This window comes from Engraulis encrasicolus, chromosome 14 (genome assembly GCF_034702125.1).
Source record: "Engraulis encrasicolus isolate BLACKSEA-1 chromosome 14, IST_EnEncr_1.0, whole genome shotgun sequence".
NCBI classification, from domain to species: domain Eukaryota; kingdom Metazoa; phylum Chordata; class Actinopteri; order Clupeiformes; family Engraulidae; genus Engraulis; species Engraulis encrasicolus.
In genome coordinates this window covers 38333680-38355109 of record NC_085870.1, presented here as the reverse complement: position 1 = coordinate 38355109, position 21430 = coordinate 38333680, and the positions used below count along the sequence as shown (strand labels likewise).

Below are 21430 nucleotides of genomic sequence, written 5' to 3'. Positions count from 1 at the left end.
AGACCTGACAGGCACAGCAGTTTCAGAAAGGGACTGGGGCTCACAATTACCATTATGGCAATTAAACCAGCGGCTTAGCACATATGTAATCAGCCACTTAAGTGACAAACAGAACCATGTATTTCTATGAAATAAACACAACAGATTTGAAGTCATGAAAAAATCGGAAGGTGTACTGTGTTTACACTCACACACACATCCCAGAATGTGAGTACTTTTCAAACACATGCATCGTAAGGCGTTTACTGCTATTAAATTACGGTACCAGTTGATCGGTGTTCCATTACGGATATAAGGAACAGGCCTGAGGTAGAGTTGACTTGTAACAGACCTTATGAGCCACTATAATGTTGTTCGCTACACACAGTGACCGGGGCAGAGCCAGGCTTTTGAGTTTGATTGACAGCACCACGGTAACAAGGAGTGACAGACAGAGGCGGAGGCAAAGGCGTTTGATTGCGTGCCACCATGACACCGTTTTAATAAGGAGTGAGGCATCACAAGAAGCTCTCGTCTGTTACACTGAGGAGATGGGAGGCAGGTCACGTGACTGATGACCACAACACACACACACACACACACACACACACGCACACTTCCACACACACATACTTACAAACACTTCCACACACATACACCTTCACGCGTTAACATAAAGAAAGTGGACGACATCACAAGACGTCACCACAGGCGCACATACAAACACACCACACACAGACACGTACGTACGTACAGAAACATACGCTACACTGTAATTCACAATATCCCATCCCATTCCATTCCCACATCAATGTAGGGCAGATGTGAGGAGGAGAAGGAGAGAGAATGAGAGTGAGAGAGAGAAAGAGTGAGAGTGTGAGAGAGAAAAGAGAAAGAAAAAAAACTGGATCAGAACTGGCTAAAGGAGGATAAAAGAATAAAAGGGACACAGAAAGAACAGGAGAGAAAGTAGGAGATCAATAGTGAACAAAAGAACAAGGAAGAAAGACAGAAATTAAGTGAGAGAGAGAGAGAGAGAGAGAGAGAGAGAGAGAGAGAGAGAGAGAGAGAGAGAGAGAGAGAGAGAGAGAGAGAGAGAGAGAGAGAGAGAGAGAGAGAGAGAGAGGAATGGGGAAGGGAGGGCGAAGCAGGGAACAGTTGTTGAGAAATGAAGACCCTTTTCAGACCTACAGTACATGGCAATGAGCATTATTAACATCGTGAACTTTATTCTGGCAGCCTCGAGCACTGGACAAAACCTAAAAAGTTTACAGACATATTCAAACAAGCTTCATCATATCAATCGGTGATGTGTCCCCAGAATTACTGAAGTGTCTTGGCAGCTCAAAATTGTCTTCACAAGACTGGTACACAAAAAACGTATAAAGAAAAAAAAAAAAAAAACGATGAACAAAAAATGCAAGCGTCATAATCTCTATGCTTGTAACTTCATCCACATTCTAACGTTTTGAGTGCACTTCAACTGAAAATTGTGCATCGCCTCTGTCAACATGACGAAACCTGGGCAAAACTTTTTTTCTTTCTTTTGCCTCTGTGTTGCATATCATGTATCATTTCCCGTTCAAAATAAATATAACAATTCAAACAGACAACAACCTCTTGAAGTTCTCGTTTTTTACAAACAACAGCAACAATACAGAAACTCCAGATAATGTATTAGACCTTGCTGGGCCATTGGGATGACCTGCTGTGGGTGAGCGGGTTTTGTCCAGTGCTCGAGGAGAGGAGAGGGGAGGAGAGGGGAGAAGAAGAGCCGTCAGTGAACCATGTGGCTGTCTGGGTGGGTGGGTGGACATATCTTGTTAGTCTTCTCAGTCTGGTCTGTCTAGACGGTGCCGTCCAGGGCCTGAACCATGGGGCTGGAGCTGTTGGCCTTCAGCAGTGTGTCCGCTTCCATATCCTGTTTGGCACACCTGCTGCCACCAGGAAATGACCACAAACACAAACAATCATTAGAACACATCTCAATACGTCACTGATTTTCCCAGAGTGAAGGGGCACTTTTAAACATTTAAACGTGAATCAATATTTCTCTGCAGGTTTGCGCTTTCTCAAGTTATCGTATGTTATCAACTGGGTGGTGAACAGTTAGCAGTGACCATTTAATCCTGGCCTGTAAATAGAAGTCGCTTCAGAAAAACAAGCAATACTAATGTTGTTAAGTGTTGCTTTTACTTAGATCGCACTCACAATTAGCAAGCTGTGAGGGCAACACAGACCTGGAGGGTTTTTCAGGTCAAATGTGTGCAACTAGTGCAATTAACAGTCTAGAAATAATCTAGACCTGGAACGAGATACTCTCCTCAACCTAAAACCCAGAAAGAGAACATTTTTGCCCAGATATAAGAACTCTTATCCCCGATGCGATAAGAATGCTCAATGACAGATAGACATGCCATGTGAAGGGAGTGCACAGGTTTTTATGTTTTTTATGTTTTCTATGTTTGTATGTTTCTTGTGTTCTCTATGTTATGTTGTATGGGTATGTGAGTGAATACTGTATGTTAGGCAGTGATTGTTGAAGCCCAAGACAAATTTCCCCTCTGGGGACAATAAAGTACACCCTAGCTCAACTCTAACACTCTAACTCTAACTTCAAGTCCTTTAGACAAGCAAGCAGGCTCACCCCGACATGGGCCCGTTTCCTGTCCGCTCGTGGGGCTGCTGGTCCAGTTCTGACAGAAGCTTCAGGACGTTCAGAGCAGCCTGGCGGGACGAGGAGAGACATGAACCATCATGTACTGTACATGACCAAAACAGTAGACAGACTCTACTCACCATCAAACATGCATGGCCTACAGAGTGCCAGGAGACACACCATACATACATGTACAGATACATATACACACGTCTTGAATTTACTGTCAACATCAAATCAATAAAGCTACACTACTGCCTTTTTGTATGCGGTCCAGGTATGATGCAAGACATTAGCAAAGCCAAGACAATATGGTTTTACAACAGTCATAAAACATCTGAAATACACTACAATATTCAACATACTGTAAAATAAAACTTCAGTTCAACAATAATAATTTTTCATGTTTGATGACATACTGTTACTACTACTACTACTACGTAGCAGGAAAGACATGGATAAAAAAGTATATTTAATTCCGTCATGATCCAAGATCTACAGTAATCTTCTGACTGTGGGTTGGAGGTGGTTGTTGACACTGACCATGTCGTGACAGGACTCCACGTCCTTGCCGATGCCATGGCTGATGAGCGGGGGCTGGGAGGAGCAGTTGATGAGGGACACATACTCATTCTTGTTGTTCTTGGGGAAGTCCTTATATTCCACCTGGGATAAACCAGCAACGACAAAAACACCACTCAATTCCAATTTCACATAGGTCTTTAGAATTCACCTGAAATCTGGAATCACCCGATTTCACATAGGTCTTTATATTCAAATGTCTAAAGTACCAGACACTACAATATAACCGCTTAATTCAATATAATTACTGTGTCACAGAGGTACGGACATCAGATATTCCATCTTGAAAAGGTACACTGTGTGAGATTTTTAGTTGTTTATTTCCAGAATCCATGCTACCCATTCACTAATGTTACCTTTTTCATGAATACTTACCACCACCATCAAATTCAAAGTATTCTTTATTATGACTGGAAAAATTGCATTTTTCATACATGAAAAGGGGGATCTTCTCCATGGTCCGCCATTTTGAATTTCCAGAAATATCAATTTTTAGCTGCAAAAATTACTGCTTGGGCCATACCAGAAAATTAGTTTATTACTTAGTTTAGTTTATTACTTTCCTAATAGGCAACTCAGTTTCAATCAGCAGCATAGTTGCCGTACCTTTTTTTGACCATTTCCTGCACAGTGTACCTTTAATTCACCAGGCATGAAATAATCACTCAGTATCACTCTTTTTTAATATTCTACCTGTAAGTACTGTATCGGATCTGAAACACTACTTGTGTCACTTCCGCATTCCTAAATCATGAAAAAGGTTCTAAAAATGATTCTGCTTATGTATTTGAAAACAACAGCCTGTCCCCCGGCTGATTTCAGTGACCATGCCTAGGTTCCTTAATGCCAATGCCTGCAGTGTAATTCTGCATAAAGGACTTGATCGTTGAATCAAATTAACGATAACACGCCCAGTATTCATGTGCTCAGGTGTGTCATTATAGTCCATGTATAAACGTGGGAATGAGATTATCGTTTATCACGGCCACTGCTGCATTCAACATTTCGAAGAATGGGTGGCAGACATGACATTTTAAGCAAGTGTCAGTGTGGTGTGCATGACTTGTACTTGTTCTTACTGTGCACTGTGCAGCTAAATAATCAACAACATGGAACACACCAAAACAACAATGCTATTGGTAGCTCATGATACTCATGATTAGGGTGTAAATAATAATCGAAATGTATCGATGCATAGATCCTACGGCCGGCGATTTAATTGAATCGCATCGTATCGTGGGGCATTCTTAAGTATCGAAAATAATCGAATCATGTTAGTAAATCTGCATACGTCAAGTGGTTCCCGCCAGACTGCGGCTTGTGTCATTACCATAAAAACATCTAGACTGTGACTTATCTTTGATGCATTCTTTTAATCCAACCTAAATACGTGCAGTTTAAAAGGAAGCCCATTGAACGGGATATTACATGCAAAATTGTGAGAAGCTTAATTTTATTGTTACAGTGTATGCTCAAATTGCTGTAGTTATTGAGGTCACGGTCAACAACAGCGGTGCGTTTCACTTTTACATTTAACACTGACACCAATAAAAAAACAGCAGCCCGATCATTTCCAATAGCCATGTTTGATATGACTGAATAAGTATGACAAGTACAGTAGGATCCAGACTGGTGATCATAATCTTTATTGGAACTAATAACCTCCCTCCATAAACAGGGTGTGTGTGCATGTGTCTAAGAGGGCCATTTACAGCCCTGGAGCACAGTCCAGCCACGTCTTGAAAGGGCAGAGAGAGTACAGCCTCTGCACTGATCTAGGCCAGTGGTTATCAAACTTTAACATGACAAGGCCCCCCATTTACCGTTAGATTCCAGCCAAGGTCCCCCTTACATGGGTCGTGCCACATTATTTTTCTGCACAGTGTGTATGTGTCATAACTGTAGGCCCTGTTCTGATGCCAGGTACCCAAGCTTTTCTGAGGACCTGGTGAGGCTGTGGAGTGGTGTAGAGTGGTGTAGAGTGGTGTGTGTGTGTGTGTGTGTGTGTGTGTGTGCGTGCGCGCGCATCATTACCTGTAGGCCCTGTACAGATGGCAGGTAGGCCAGCTGTCCCGAGGGTCTAGTGAGGCTGTGGGGTGGTGTGTGTGTGTGTGTGTGTGTGTGTTATACCTGCAGGCCCTGTACAGATGCCAGGTAGGCCAGCTGTTCCGAGGGCCTCGTGAGAGGGCCGTGAGGGATGAGACCCAGGCTGTTGCTGCCCTTCAGCACGCTCTCGGCCGTGAGCGACGTGCCGCCGTACAGCAGCTCGTTGGCGATGAGCGCCGTCAGCGTGGTCTTGGCCGGGTTGGGGGGCGCCACCTGGCGTCCGTAGTCCTGCGAGTGCGGCCCCTGGTTGGCACCCACCGCCTGCGCCACCTCGGGCACCATGGGCAGGATGCCCGCCGGCAGCTGGGAGTGGTTGAGGAAGGGGATCCGGTAGTCCTCCTCCTTCTGGACTGCTGAGAGAGAGATGGGAAGGAATAAATTAGTAAGGAGGCAAAAAAGACTCAAGTTGATAGAGGGACCCCTGTTATGATAGACGTGTTCGTGTTTCAATGCTGGGCTAATTAGAGCCTCTGGTGGTCAAATGTGGAAATGTAACAAATAAAAGTACAAATTAACCTTTAAAGCCACTGCCCCCATTGAGAAGACTTTTGTCATAATGCCAGGTTGACTTTACAAAGTTGCGTTTTGTCTGTATAAAACCACGTCCATTCAATGGGTCCTGTAAAGTCAATAGACACAATTAACGCAAAAGAAAACCTATAACAACCACATTCCTTTTACCGGATGTCCCAATTCACCCAGTATCTACTGTATACTCATGTAACAAACACATGCGCTTGCTTTCTCATGCTTGCATTTTGGTCATTTTGGCTATTGATGTGTCCTGTCCTGACACCTGACAAACAGTCTTGCCCTGTGGTGTGAAAGTCTGGAGAAGTCACGTCTCCTTAAAATAGAAAGCTTGTTTGTAACACTTGACCCCTTGAGCGACAGGCTGAGCCAGTGTGACAACAGCTAGTCTTTCAAAAAATAGAATTTGACCTGAAGGGGTAGTGCAGAAGTATGCCATTTATTATTTTTAATTTACTGAACTTTATGGATCCTTTATTTTACCAGGAAAATAGACCCACTGAGATTAAAAATCTCTTTTACAAGGGCGCCCTGGCCAAATAGCAGCACAAGTTCCAAAATTAAAATTTCAGCTGCATTAAAATAACAAAGCCCAGTAAAACATTAGGTCAAGCATGCAGCCTGATTTAGGACAAGCGTGAGACTCACTCACCCAGTACTCCCTCATCAGCAGAGCTGGGCTCAAAGAAGGTCACTTTGCGGCCGTCTCCAGGCTTCTTCAATGGGGGCTGGAACAAGACCAAGAGTTAGTCAACAAACAACATTTGCTTAAATTATAGTTAGATAAACTCTGTTTCAAAAAAAATGTTTAAATAAATATTCCAAAAGCTGTAGGAACTACAACGCCAATGTATGATATTAACAGACAGCTAAAATACTGTCAATGTAATGTGACATCTTAAAAGCATTTATTATCACAACCCTACAAATTTAAACTGCATATATTTACCACATCACAAACTACATCGGTACCTGCAGATGCATGTACATGTACTGTATTGTGTGCCACTACCTTCTCGTCAGTCTTCAGGGCAGGCTTGGGGGGCTGTGGTTGAGGCACTTTGAAGCCCAGGAGCTCCAGCATCTTCTCAGCAGCGTTGCGCTTGGCCACCTTCTTGCTGGGGCCCATGCCCTCCGAACACTGGCCCCCCACAGACACCTGCGGCAGCACATTCAGATCAGAAGATGGAAACTTAAATCAAAATAAACAAAGTGGTTGGCTATGATTATGTCCTCAATTGTGTGTTAAAAAGCGCCTGCCAAATGCAACGTAATGTAATACAAAGACTGTGACTGAACTCATGTGGCATTCACAGTCACACTTTCTTGCCGCCAAAGTACAAGGAACTTGGTGCCATCAAATACTGGGATGTAGCAAGTGACCTGTACTAACTTGGGGCTAATAAGTTCCTGGGTAGGGGTGGTAAGACCAAGCCATCCATGAGCATGTAATCTGATGGCAAGGCAAAAAATACACTGCTAGCATTTCAAAATCCAACAGAACATTTTGTCCCACATTACAGTGTCATGTGCAGCCATGGCAACTAGTCGAGGAGTTGGACTTGCAGCCTGGGGGCTTGCTGGCTCAATTCCAGACGCGGGCAGGTAGGTGAGGAGAGTGACTAATCTGCGCTCTTCCCCCATCTCCCTCCATCACAGCAATTCTCCTGGTAATGGCACAATCCTCACACACTGCTCCTCTTCAGGACCTGTCGCGCTGCCCCCTTGCATAGCCATCAATAGTTTTCATTGCGTGCAGTGTCACAATGACAAAAATTGGGACTGCACCTTCATGATGAACTCCCGGCGTCTGGGCAGGCCTCTCTCTGTGACCAGGATGTACTCGGGCTCCTTCTCCTTCTTGGCCTGCTGGATCTGAGCCAGGCGACTGATGGGGTTCATGCCCTGGCCATACTCCGGACTCGTCTGCAACTGGAGAATGCGAAAAAAAAAGGTAATAGCGGTGTTAATTAAGCGGCCAAGACCACAACAATGTTAACACACGACATAGTGGTAAAACTGTAGATCGCGGACGGAACACAGCGGTAACCCTCTCTTTAGACTCCTCCTTCAGTTGCAGGACATGTACTGTCAGAAATATACGTTAAGCTCGGCAAAGGGTCATTTGAGCTCTAAAGAGGGGGCCATGGTTGCTGTTTGGGTACCTGATCCGTATTGCATTGAAAAGAATGCAACAGAATTGCACAAAAAAATCAAAATAAACTATAAATGGGACATAATAATATGAACAAGCCCCAATGCAGTTTTAGGAAATCCAATACACACAACACAACCAATAGGGTTTCTTTTAGATAACTTTCACTGCACTCAATCCATTAGCTTTGTACATGCAGGATCAGATCAGTACTTGAAACCAATAGAGGGTACATATCTTCCAATCTTTCTTGACCATTAGCACAAGTCTATTAATCAAAGTCTTCCGTTGACCATTAGGCCTATAAATCAAATTCTACTTAATGTGTGAATATTTGCTTCCTGGACCATTAAGACTATAAATAATAAAAGTCTTCTAATAACCCACCGCTCTTCCACAAGAAGAAGTGTGTCTCACATTCCTGATGACCTTCACGGCAGACTTTCTACTTGTCACATCAAAATGTGGTCTTTTTCTTTTTTTACTTTACTGTAACCATTAGCTTTGATTATACAGAGGTAAAAATCAATAAGTGAAACCATTACAGAACTCATTTCCTTGATCATTAAGCAAGTCTACAAATCAAAGTCCTCTTATAAAAAAACTTCACCACAATAAAAAAAGATGAGAATCGTGCTGACCTTCCCGATGCACTTGGCTTTCTTCTTGACACACACAAATGTGTTCTTTTAAATCTACTTTCTATTATAACCATTAGCTTTGACTTGAAGAACCAAATTAATACTTTGTCTATGACTACGGATTCTAACACCCCACCCCCTAACTCCTTAACACCAAGAAGAAGACTCTTGCCTTCATGTTGACCCTCATCTCACCAATCATGATGGACTTCAGTTTCTTGTCGACAAAAAGCAAAATGTGTTTCTTTGACTATACTAAAACCATTGGCTTTGATTCCAAAGAACCAATATTTGAAACTCATAACTTCCTTATAGCTGCCTATATGCTGTATTGTAATTGTGTTGCTGTTTAAGTAACCATAACCAAATCAATACTTGAATCCCACCATCAACTTAAAGGACCACTTAAGCCACTTTCAATATGCTGTTGTATTGCTCACACTACCCTCGACTTGTCAGTACCCGGTGATGCTGCATTTTTCAGCTCAGCCCTTTCCGAAATCTGAGCTACCGGTATTCTAATGGGGGCAGCTTTCGTTTACATTTTAAAAATTCTGAACATAGGCCTACTCCGAATATTTTCCCAAAAGGTATCGCTGTTTGCTAGTTGTCTGCTGATGTTGCATAAACTATTGGATGTTTTGGGAATAAATCAAAATGTTTTTTGAAATGTAAACAAACAGCTGCCCCCATTACAATGACCAGGATCTTGGACAAGACTGAAGAAAAAAAATTTTCAGGTACTGACAAGTCCAGGGTAGTGTGAGCATTACAACTGCATGTTGAAATTGACTGAAGTTATCCTTTAACTCTAACCATAACCATAAGCCATATCTGAATGAATAAGAGCGAGAAGAGAAGAGAAGAGTGCCTCACATCCTCGCTGACCTTCACGATGGACTTGGCTTTCTTCTTGATGCGCGGTGGCGTTTTCTCAGCGCTGGGCAGCGGTGGCAGGCGGCGCAGCTCCTCCAGCGCGGCGGTGGCCGCCAGCTTCTTGGCGATCTTCTTGCTTTTGCCCTCGCCCTCGCCGCAAAACTCGCCCACCGTCACCCGCACCACGAAGCTCTTCATGTGCGGAGGGCCCACCTCCTTCAGTACCTGCGGACGGACGGTCGAGAACATGCAAGGTCATTCTTGTGCTCATGGTGCAATATAAAAAAAGTGCATAATGATGGCTTAATGGTAGGGCACTCATTTACTACGCGGCCGACCCGGTTTCGAGTCCGGCTCGGTTCCTTTGCCAACCCTTCTCCATCTCTCTCTACCAACTCACTTCCTGTCATTACTACTCTGTCCTATCGAAAATTAAGGCAAAAGCCCACCTATCAAAAAAGTGCATAACGCAGGGATTAAAGCAAAAAAAAGTCATCTGACTGAACTTTTTTACCGGTTAGGTACCCGATCGAGTATCACTCCGTAACCCTACGAAAACCAATGTAGCCAGGCTCTGCCCTCGTAACGAAATATACACTGGTTTTACGCAAGGAATGGTGTCAGAGGCTCAGAGCCAGCGCTAGACATAGGCAGACAGGTTAGTCGCCTAGAGCAGAATAGGCCTATGTCTTGAGGGTGCTAGTAATACCAAAAACTGCCACAAAATCAGAGCTTCAACCAACATGAAACTTTACACTTCACATTAACAATGAATATTCATTATACACTAAGTAGGTCTGTATACACTCAATATGAATGTACCTGTAGGTACTAAATCAGATGTGCTCAATCAGATGTAGGCCTACAATGCTATGCTTACAGATGCCAATTCCTAAATACAAAAAAAGGGAAAGAGGGAGAGGGGGCAGGCCTAGGCCACCAGATTGCACTGAACTGCAATTTGGGGCAGGTTTTGGTTATTTCCTCTTATTAGGGGCCAAGCAGCGAAGCTGGCGAAGGCCCCTATAGAGTTAGTAGGTTTTCTTCATTATTATTCTCTAGTCACCATTCCTCTCCCTCTGCAAGTCTATGGCAGCCCATAGAACCGTACGTAGGAAAATGCTGTAAATCGGCACACACATTCGGGCCCGGCTCAGCATTACCCACAGCAATTAATAGGTCCCCAGCCCCAACGCTCTAGCGCCACCAACAGGTCAAAGTTGCAGGTACATTTCTGCTTGTAACTTTTGAACCGCTGGGCCGATTTTCATAAACTTGGTATCCCTGGAATCCTTGGGCCAAGACGAATCCAACGCACCCTATGACGTCATTTTCCGCCAGGATAGTTTTCCCGCCATTTTGGATTTTGTAAAATTCAATAAAAATGCTATTTTTTCGGCAATTTTTGACCAATTCACCCGAAATTCGGTATATAGTATCTCTGTACTGAGCTACATATGGGACCTGCAGGAATATTGGATATCTTTTATCGTTTAGCCGTGAGAGCCAATCAAAATTGTCGTAAACGTGGCGGAACAGGAAGTGAGGTCATATCTCAGCAACCGTTTGTCGAATTGGGCAGGGATTTTGTACACACATAGTAGTCCATCCCATGACCTACCACAAAAAAATCTAATCCCCAGCTCAAACTCTGTAGCGCCACCAGCAGGTCAAAATTTTAGCTACATTTTTGCCTGTAGCTTTTGAACCGTACTCCCAATTTTCAAAATATTGGTACACAGGTCATCTTCACACTATGCTGCACCCAGGTATGGATTTTCGTAACGATTGAAAAAACTATCAGCTCTCAGCAGCCATTCAAAATTGTGGAAAGAATGGAGGGATTTTCCTCATCTCTCTGTCCCCTTTGCCAACGGCACCTGCGCACGTTCACTGACACCATTCTCGGCAGGGGGTCTCTGGACACACAAGAGACGAGAGCTTAGGTGTGTGCGTAGTCTGCTATTGCTCAAGTGTCAACCAAAGCCCCACTGCCCCAGCCCCTGCACATACCCCCCCACCCCCACCCCACACACACAGACAGAGGGAGAGGGAGGGGGAGAGGGAGAGAGAGGGAAGGAGGGAGGGAGAGAGAGAGAGAGAGAGAGACCATTGTTGTTCTCTCGGTTCCTCTGTCTCTCTCTCTCTCACACACACACACACACACACACACACACACACACACACACACACACACACACACACACACACACATTGCTTCTATATACACCAATTCCTCAGACCAGTCTCTCAAAAGTGCTTTACCTTGCAGCCTATAGGATTCTTATGTTTAGGATTTCAAGGACATATCTATTTTCAGTAGGCTCCCGATTCTTTTCCATAATATTGTATGTCATATAAACAATTTTACTAAATAGAATGATCACAGAGGATTATAATTGCTGTCCAAAAAGCAAGCCTCTCAAGTATAGAAATTACTTGCTGATATTTTATAGACTAATTTGAGAGGGAATGGAAATGTGTTACTCAATATAAATCAAGGGCAGCACAGGCCCTGCCATGGCCAACCGGTAGGGCACTCGTCTATCATGCGGCTGACCCGGGTTTGATTCCCAGCCCAGGTCCTTTGCCTACCCTCCCCGTCTCTCTCCCCATTTTCCCCTCCAAGGAATGCACCCCAACATTGGCGAGATTTGGGCCAAAGGGGGCGCTGCAGTTCCTTATGTTGCCATGGCAACTTTGGCAAGTGTACTGCTTGGCCCCGCATTGCTGCTTGCAGCTATATTTTCTACCCATTATTTATGAATTGTTCACAACATTATGCAGAATGGATTCACAATGAGTTTTGCTTCAAAATGGTAGCTGATCTCACAGAATTATTGACTTGGAATTGCAATGAGTTGATACAGTGATCCCATTATGGTTTTTGTTGTTGTTGTAGTAGTAGCAGGCTATGGTATATTTTGTCTTTCACATCAGAATGGGCAAACACTGTTCTGGTGAAAGCACTGGTGCGCATTGCTTGCAGTTGTATTTCTTACATTTAAAAAACAATGCACTGTCTGGTCATAGCAATCAGAGGGAGAAAACTAGTTGTTGGTTATTTGTATGTTTTTCACCCTTTTTCACTATTCATCCTGTTACGAACAACTTGTTGACGTTTACAAACAGGGTGCGGACGGTAGTCTGCCTCTGTGTTCTACCGTTTTGAAAACCTATGGCTACTTTTTTGCCTCTCGATGTGCGGTGCCAGGCACACGCTTACCATTGATATAAAAAAACGTCCCCAATTCCTGCACGCACTCGTGTTCTCTCATACAAGCTGACACGACGCACGCAGACACGACACAGTCACAGCCAGACGTCTATCGTTTAACAAAAGTAACACACTTTCCCAAGCTTGTCGCGCAACTTTCCACTCGAATCAAGGCAAATCGCCCACCCATCAGCCCTGTGCGCAGTGCGCAAATAACTGAACTCAAACGAAACGCATAGTCCGAGAAGATGGACACAGACGTTGAGCCACTCAAAAACAAGCACGCACACACAACTGTTGCTGCACACTATTCCAGTTAGCAAAAATAGCATCAAACAATAGCCTACAACAAGCCTTGAAAGTGAAACAAACATCGAAACGGCATTTATCGACCATATGAGTCCACCCATCAGGACACTGCTTCCCAGAACAAGACGTGGCATAAAATATTGGCTCTGCCTGGGATAGCAACAGTGACTCCTGTAAAATGCAACCCATGTTTAACTTATTTCTTGAATATATATCGGCAACAACAAAGTTAATGTGCTATGATTACAGATGAGACAGTAAAGTATCCGTTGTCAGAAAGACAACTAGAGCTAGTTCTATCATAGCCCTTTTACGCAGCCAGTCAAACGCGCTAAACTTTGAGGATGAAACGCGTGGTATCCTAGCTAGCTGCCAATGATAGCCGTCCCATTGGGGCTATGAATAATGTTAGTAAAAGCCACAATGCTTAAAATGCAAACCCTTCATGAAAAAGACATCATGCGCAGTCGAAGTACACTATTCTTTTTTTCTAACAATCTGCCCCGGCAGGTGCAACGATAATGGAAACGTGTCCTACCTTCTTCCAGCTATGCATTCCATGCATATGCATTATTAGCCCATATTGGAATCTCAGTACAACTCGTTTAACGATTGTCATTGCACTTTAAAGACATAGTATTACACTTATTTTCTTTTCTGCCATCAGCAACAATGTTGGCTTTTTTTTTTTTTTTAGTCTCTCGCGCTGCACCGCCACCGAATTGTTCACCGCTCGTGTACTTCTCTCTCTTTTTTTTTTGGAAGAACGGGGATGGCTCAAAACTACTGATGAGTGAATCTGTTGTAGGCCTATCACACCAGTGGTGGAGTGTATAACTAAATCCGTACACCAAACACCTCTTGTCACCTTCTCATGACCAGGAGTGCTCTCGATTTGTGTTCAGTTGGAAAGTAAAAATTGTGAATTAATTGACATAAATTATACAGACGGAAATCCGTCCAAACGAACATCCAGTTGACGGAAATCCGTCGTAGCGACGGAAAACTTTAATCCCTGATAACGATAGACAGGTGAAAGTGAAGAGGTGTGGCTGACCACAGCCAAGGCTGGCTATCATAGCTTGAATGTTTAGGTCAGGGAAACGCAGAACTGGGGTGAGTTTCTCAAAAGCATAGTTGTTAGCCAGTTAGCAACTTGGGTAGTTGCCAATGGGAAATTGCATTGCAAACAACAAAGTAGCTAATGAAGTTAGCAACTATGGTTTTGAGAAATGCACCCCTGAATTGGCATGGTTTTCAATACAATAAATTACATACCAACAATTTTAGCATAGAGGACATATTGACAGGCTTACTCATTTTCTTATCCACTCACACTGGCCCATTGCACTCCATCAGGGTAATAAAAGTCTAGCCTTAATTAATTAATTAACTAGTCTTACCTCAAAGTTGACTTGCATGTTGCGCTTGAGAGCGATCTCAAAGACCTGGCTGATCTCAGACTTATTCAGGTTCTCTTCCCCAGAGTCCTCATCCGTCTGTGGACACAACACAGATGTACACATAAACACACAAACCATTACATCGAAAAACATGGATACATACATATGTCCTGGAAGTTGGAGGCTGTTTTGATTCAAGTCTAAAGGTTTTCTAAACGAAACTAGTAAAATATGGCCCTTTGGAACAGAAAATAACTGGCCTTGGCTATGAATGCTTATCTTTGGAAGCCTGGGGCATGTACACAGACTTGTCACTAGGGGTCTAAGGATGGTTGGCTTCACGTAAGCAAAGGCACAGCAAATTGCCAAATACTGCTCTATATCCCCCATTACTGGTAGCAGTCATATTTGAAAGAAAGAAAATCTGAAAGCCAAACTGGGAAACTCCACCTCCCATCGTCATTTTGACACAGCACACAAGTGTTCTCTGCACACAACAAAATTGCATTTATGCTCCACCCATGCAAGGGGGCAGCCCCCAATGGTGCCCCAAGGGAGCAGTGTGGCGGGACGGTACCATGCTCAGGGTACCTCAGTCATGGAGGAGGATGGGGGAGAGCACTGGTTAATTACTACCTCTACCAACCTGGCGGGTCGGGAGTTGAACTGGCAACCTTTGGGATACAAGTCTGACGCCCTAAGCGCTTACCCATGACTGCCCACCTCCATTTGGAGAAGGAGGTGTTGTTTGTATCCTTAACACTTATTTTGAGACCCACATTGGATTGTAATTCAGCATCATTGTTTCTGTAACATTTATGTCCATATGTACATATTATAAAATTGCGGACATAGAAAATAGTTAAAATGTGTGTGTGTGTGTGTGTGTGTGTGTCACCCCTTACCTCTGGTAGCTGCTGCAGCAGGGGCTCCTTGTTCAGGCTCCTGAGGGCCTTGGCGGCGGCGTCGTGCTTGGCGGCCTGCCGTGTGCGGCCCTTCCCGAAGAACTGCTGCCCCCCGATGGACAGCTCCATGTGGTACACCACGGGGCCCACCGGCGGGAACGGGTAGTAGTACCTACACCAGGACATTGGAGAGGCAGAGGTGAATAACACAGAGTGATGAAGAGCGGAAGAAAATGTACTGATCTGCTGGTTGGCAGTAGTAGTAGCTGAATAAGGGAGAGAACAGTAGCGGGAGAGACAGGTAGAGCAGACAGGGAGAAAGCAAAAGAGACAGAGAGCAAGGGAGAGAGACGGGTAGTAAAAGTGATTTCACTGTTGCACTATGAGTGGTATACTGTAGGGGTGAGGTGAAAGAGGCAGTGAGCTCTGGCAAAGGCAACAAGAGTATAAATATGGAGCGAGAATGGTGGCAGAGAAAGAGGAAGTAGGGGTTGTGATGACATCAGGGAAAGAGGGGTAAGGAGTACCTATTAGCTGAGAGGGTCTATGGGTAGTACGAGAGAGGAATCTCGCGACTTTTTCCGGGTGGTAGTGTCCACTAAGTGGCGCCATCCAGACAGCGCAGAGGCTGTTAGAATGAATGGGGTCCCATGGAGCTCAACCACAGATGCTGCCATTGCTTTGGGAGAGAACTGGTATCATCGTTTCATTTTATTTTCACTTTCAATTATCCTTTCAAACAGCAGTTAGTTTGAATGTTTAAACTCGCTGGATCTTTGTAAAATACGTCTTTATTGTCAATATGACGTCACGAGTGGCTTCACACACTGCCTTTGGATTGGTCGGCCGGCTGCGTTGCTGTGATCACGACTGCCGTAAAGCAATTCTGTTAGCAAGATGCTAGCGGAGCCTCACTCATAAATGCCAAAGCTGTAAGAAATCAGAAGGACATAACTCCCATGTTACTGTACATTTAATTGAAATCCACATTGGTTTCTCAGAACGTACAGTAATATTGTCAAGTTTCAGCCGACAGCGAGCACAATTGTCAGTTATTAGCAACAGCCTTATGGCCTCTGCTGTCTCGACAGCGCTCCCTAGGTGAACTGCAGGCACGGGTTGGAGGGCGAGATTGGACACTGTATGTAAACCCACTGTGCTATTAGGGACCAAAGTTAGGAAGAGATAGGGTTGAGGGCACGGGAGTGGTGTGAAAAGCAGAGAGTGATAGTGATCTTGCTGTTGCAATGAGCATGGTGTAAGGGGTGGTATTAAGGAGGCCAAGTTGGACAGTAAAAGTGGGACAGTAAAAGTGGTCTTTCTGTTGCAATGAGCAGGGTAAAGAGGCAGATGAAAGAAACTGTAAAAGTGGTCTTACTGCACAGATGCAGTAAGCGACAGTGAAAGGGGTCTTACTGTTGGGTGGAGTGAAAGAGAGAGGGGAACCGTATAGCCACAGTGCAAGTGAGGTGAAATATGCATAGAGACTCTACAAGTGCTCTTACTGTTACATGGAGCGGGTGTAGAGTGAGGTGAAATAGGCATAGAGACAGTCAAAGGGGTTTCACGGTTGCATGGAGTGTGTGTATAGAAAGGGCAGTAATATTGGTCTTACTGTTGCATGGAGCAGGTGTGTAGAAAGGGCAGTAATATTGGTCTTACTGTTGCATGGAGCAGGTGTGTAGAAAGGGCAGTAATATTGGTCTTACTGTTGCATGGAGCGTGTGTATAGAAAGGGCAGTAATATTGGTGTTACGGTTGCATGGAGTGTGTGTATAGAAAGGGCAGTAATATTGGTCTTACTGTTGCATGGAGTGTGTGTATAGAAAGGGCAGTAATAGGTCTTACTGTTGCATGGAGCGGGCGTAGGGACAGGGGGACAGGGGGACAGTCATAGTGGTCTTACTGTTGCATGGAGCGGGCGTAGGGACAGGGGACAGGGGACAGGGGACAGGGGGACAGTAATATTGGTCTTACTGTTGCATGGAGCGGGCGTAGGGACAGGGGACAGGGGGACAGTAATATTGGTCTTACTGTTGCATGGAGCGTGTGTATAGAAAGGGCAGTCATAGTGCTCTTACTGTTGCATGGAGCGGGCGTAGGGCGCTGGTGGCCTCATGCTGTAGTTGAAGTTGGGTCTCATGGGCGGGTACGGGTCTATAGGCTTGTAGAGGGGCTTCTTCCCAAGCTTCATACACAGTGCGTTCAGCTCCACAGTGTGTGTGAGGCTATCTGCTCACAAACAGATGCACACACACAGAGTCAAACACACACACACACACACACACAGACACACACACACACACACACACACACACACACACACACACAGAGTCACACACACACACACACACACACACAGACACACACACACAGAAAAATGGGCTCATTCGATAGCACAAACCAGTGATATATGAGGTAAAGAGCGATTAATGCTAAATGTATACTTTTTCACTATGGATATTGTCATATGTTGAATGAGTGGGTTGATTGGATGTAGCTTTGTCATAGAGGAAATTGGCCAGACCAAGGCACTATGATTGTTGTTCTGCTGTGGAAAGTTTCCCCAAAATCTTGTTTCTTCTGCCATGTACTCGTTATCGTTATCGGAATGAGTGGTGTAATTGTCTGCAGGTAAACCTTACCAGGCTAAAGGGTTACCGAATACAACCATATCTCTGGTGTTGTAAGTCCCCCCCAACTGCTTTGTGTCAAGAGCACTGGCCAACTGAGTGACTGTCCTGAATTTTTGGCTGGGTGGATAACTGACAAGAGTTTTGGCTGGGTGGGTGCTAGCAAATTCCACGCTGCTTTGCACAACTGTTCAGATCTGAAAGGCATGGCATGGATGCTTGAGCCAAAACGCTAGCCTGATGTAGGGAGCAAATTGTGAGAACAGGGAGGGGTGGAAAGATGATGCGATGATGATCTGAGTTTTTGGCTGGGTGTTGGAGGGAGCACTGGGTACCTGAGGGAGAACAGTGCTGGCTACCTGAGTTTTTGGCTGGGTGTCGGGGGGAGGAGAGTACTGGGGGTACCTGAGTTTTTGGCTGGGTGTCGCGGGGAGGGGAGCGCTGGGTACCTGAGTTTTTGGCTGGGTGTCGCGGGGAGCGCAGGGTGGGCTTGGGCAGGGTGGACTGGCTCAGGGCGCAGGAGGCGGCTAGGTGCTGGGCCTTCTTTATACTGGTCCCCTCAGCGTCCCAGTGTTGGTCTCCCAGTGTCAAGCGCACCGAGAATATCTGCATGGGGAAGAGGAAGAGAGGGGAATAGTGAAAGGCTTGTTTGAAAGAATCGGAAGTGAAGTGATGCCCACACTAATGGCGTCAACAGATTTTTTTTTACTTTTGAAATTACTTTATGTGCTAGTTATTGCTTTATGCTTGTCTCTTTCAGTTAACAGAGGATATCACACATTAGAAGAAATCACAGTGTTTTGCACGTATAACATGTTTCCAGTCAGGACTCTTTGAGTCCATGAAGCTCTAAGCTATGCGTTTCATATATGTAAGGGTGGCTTCGCAGCTACCTCTTCCGAGTGGATAAAAACTTTGTCCCAACGCACGTCGTACAAAAATAAAATTCTATTTATGCATTTGTTCCCAATCCAACCAAACTAAATGGTACAAACAAAATGCTTTACTTTACTTTACACGGGTTCACACAGTTGAAAAACTGTTTGCCTCATCCGCTCTGTCAAGCCATCTGAGTGAGGCGCTTTTATCAGACATCATCCCAGTGCAATTAGACAGACACGTCACTCAACATAGGCCAAACAGAGCGGCTCATCATGCAAGACAGTCCAAAAACACATCAGATCACAAATCAGATTCCATAAACAAAAATATCAATTCATAGCCAAAATATGCAAACAATAACTCAAAAGTTTAGAAAACAAAAAAAAAGTAAAATGGCGCCAACACTATATGTGTCATGTCCATGACAAGAGGCAGGTTGACTCATTCACCTTGCAGTGCGCTGGTCCTCGCTCACTCAACAGCTTGTACTCTGGCTGTATCTTGTTGTAGCGGGCCAGCTCGTTCACCAGACACATGGGGCTCTTCTCTTTAGGGTTTGCCATGTTAGAAACTGGGCAGACAACAGACCACACATGTAGCAAATTTACAAACCTGTGCAAATTGTAAGCTTATAGTACTGAAACGACTAATTTTTTGTATTTAATTTGTACAGTATGCTGTCTTTATGTAACTTGGGACAAATATCAGTTACTTTTTGATAAGATAAACTCCATGCCACTTTTCCTTCCCAAACCTATAAGGGAAAATCAAACTTAACTCATACAAAACAATAAATGTAGGGCAAACATAGTGCAGCCCCCTTTCTTCCTCAACAAACCTTCTTCCAAGCCATTGGATGGGGTGTCGACCAGTGCTGCCGACCCACCTGTAGAGTTGTTGTAGGGGGTGACAGAGGCAGAGGGCAGGGCAGAGCTGCGGAGGGGGTGGCTGGCACTCTCGGAGGGGAGCGTGGGGGCCGCGGCACACGGGATGCTAAAGCCAGGCTGGGGCGGAGGAGGTGCCGCCATCGCCATGGGGATAGAGCCGCTCAGAGGGTTGCTAGGAGACTGGAACTGAACCTGTGACATTCTGGCTGTGTGGTGTGGCTAGGCGTCTTTGGAGGATAGACGGCTGTTTTGAGGTGTCGTGGTTGTAGTCGAGGCAAGAGCGTAGCAGCAGCACAGCAGCGAGGGGAAGGCCACCAGGTAGTCCAAATGTGGATCTGACGGCGGGGTAGTGTGGGTGTGTGAAGGGAGAGGCAAGCAGGGAGAAAGAAGGCCTGATAGAGTGAAGCTCTGCCTATAGGATGAGAGGGAAATAATTCTGATTATTCAAAGGGCACATTTCTCAGTAGCTTTATCTGCCTAAAAACACAGATCCCTTACCTTGCAGCCTGAACAGGGTGTGACACACATTCTAGGATTGTTATTTTGTGCTATATTACACAACAATGCGTTTGCACGTCCCATTTTGGAAACTTCCATAGGCCTAGGACATGGATCTGTAGATAATACTGATATGATACCCTGGGAATGTATTGTGTTCAACCTTGACTGTGGAATCCGGCAGAACTGTTGGCAGTCACAAGCACATTCCATGCCAGCCAAAGAGAGGTGATAGAACTACTTTATGCATCCGGATATTATGCTTGCCATCGTGTGATTTGATGTCCAGTGTTTGGAAATAGACGAAGTGCCTTCACACCACCTTCACAAAGTAGCAAAAATTAACTTAGCAAACCCACTTCCAATCACGCGCTCTATATTGTTGCCGGTTCAGACGTGGGCATAATTCAATGACCACACAAATGACTACATGCACGCGTGTTATACTGTTGAATGGAGTGTACGATGGACTAATATATAAAGGGCTGATCAGCTGTCACTACAAGCCCTCTTCAAAGCTAAGCAATGGCCAGCAAGATAAGCTGCACCGAAGACGGAGTTAAGATTTCTTGGCAAAGATTTGGGAAGGTGTGTCTTACTATTTTCAAGACAGTACCTAATCAAACTCCCTAATGTCTCGTGCATGTTGACAACCAAAGCATAACTGCGAAAATATAAACGATATAACAGCTAGAACATGTTTATCCTTGGCTAGTCAGCGTCCATTGCCCAAGCTAACCAGACGATATTTAGAACCCATCCCACAGCTGAATGATCTCACCTCGAAATGATTTTGGCGGTCTTGTGTTACTCCATTTGTTACGCTTTTGGATTTATGTTTGAGTCTCCCTGTGCGGGAGTACTGCTGCTATTTTTTTAATTAAAATATTGTTGAAGAGGTGGTAAGGAAAAGGTAGACAGGGCAAACACTAAAGAGAATGGCCAACTCCGACCGCCCCTTCCAGGAAATGACGTCACCACAGGGGGCAACTCTGAAAGGAACCGGTCTTAAAGTCGCAACATTTAATTTATGTTCATTTTCCAAATAGAGTTGATGGAATGTGCACATCTGTGTAATTCCAAAGTTTGAATTGGCAAACACTTACAACTTATTATAAAGGTCATCGGACTGCATTGTGGTGTATACCCTTGCAAGAGACACTCATC

General features: G+C 44.7%; 1 protein-coding gene across 10 annotated transcripts; it reads right to left on the bottom strand.

Moving 5' to 3' along the window:
- Positions 1–451: 451 nt before the first annotated feature.
- On the bottom strand, positions 452–21214 carry stau1 (staufen double-stranded RNA binding protein 1). Of its 10 annotated transcripts, none has more exons than XM_063215685.1 (15): positions 21045–21214; positions 19717–20177; positions 19328–19449; positions 18446–18602; positions 17445–17595; positions 15364–15535; positions 14459–14554; positions 9530–9754; positions 7646–7789; positions 6870–7016; positions 6510–6585; positions 5351–5679; positions 3182–3304; positions 2627–2706; positions 452–1916 (listed from the first exon to the last, which is right to left on the bottom strand). In XM_063215685.1, exons 2-15 carry the CDS (start codon positions 19964–19966, stop codon positions 1826–1828), a joined length of 2163 nt encoding a protein of 720 aa, XP_063071755.1. In that variant the 5' UTR covers positions 19967–20177; positions 21045–21214; the 3' UTR covers positions 452–1825. The 10 variants fall into 10 exon arrangements, with proteins under 10 accessions (XP_063071755.1, XP_063071756.1, XP_063071757.1 ...); XM_063215686.1 differs by having other exon boundaries at positions 452–1913; XM_063215687.1 differs by having other exon boundaries at positions 5351–5676.
- Positions 21215–21430: the final 216 nt, after the last annotated feature.

Coding starts and splice junctions, on each gene's coding strand:
- stau1 (XM_063215685.1), bottom strand. CDS start 19,966: ATGTCACAGGTTCAGTTCCAGTCTCCTAGCAACCCTCTGAGCGGCTCT. Junction 7,017..7,645: donor GCCGGGAGTTCATCATGAAG/GTGCAGTCCCAA, acceptor GTGCTGCCGCAG/GTGTCTGTGGGGGGCCAGTG. Junction 5,680..6,509: donor TGCTGATGAGGGAGTACTGG/GTGAGTGAGTCT, acceptor TCTCTCTCTCAG/CAGTCCAGAAGGAGGAGGAC.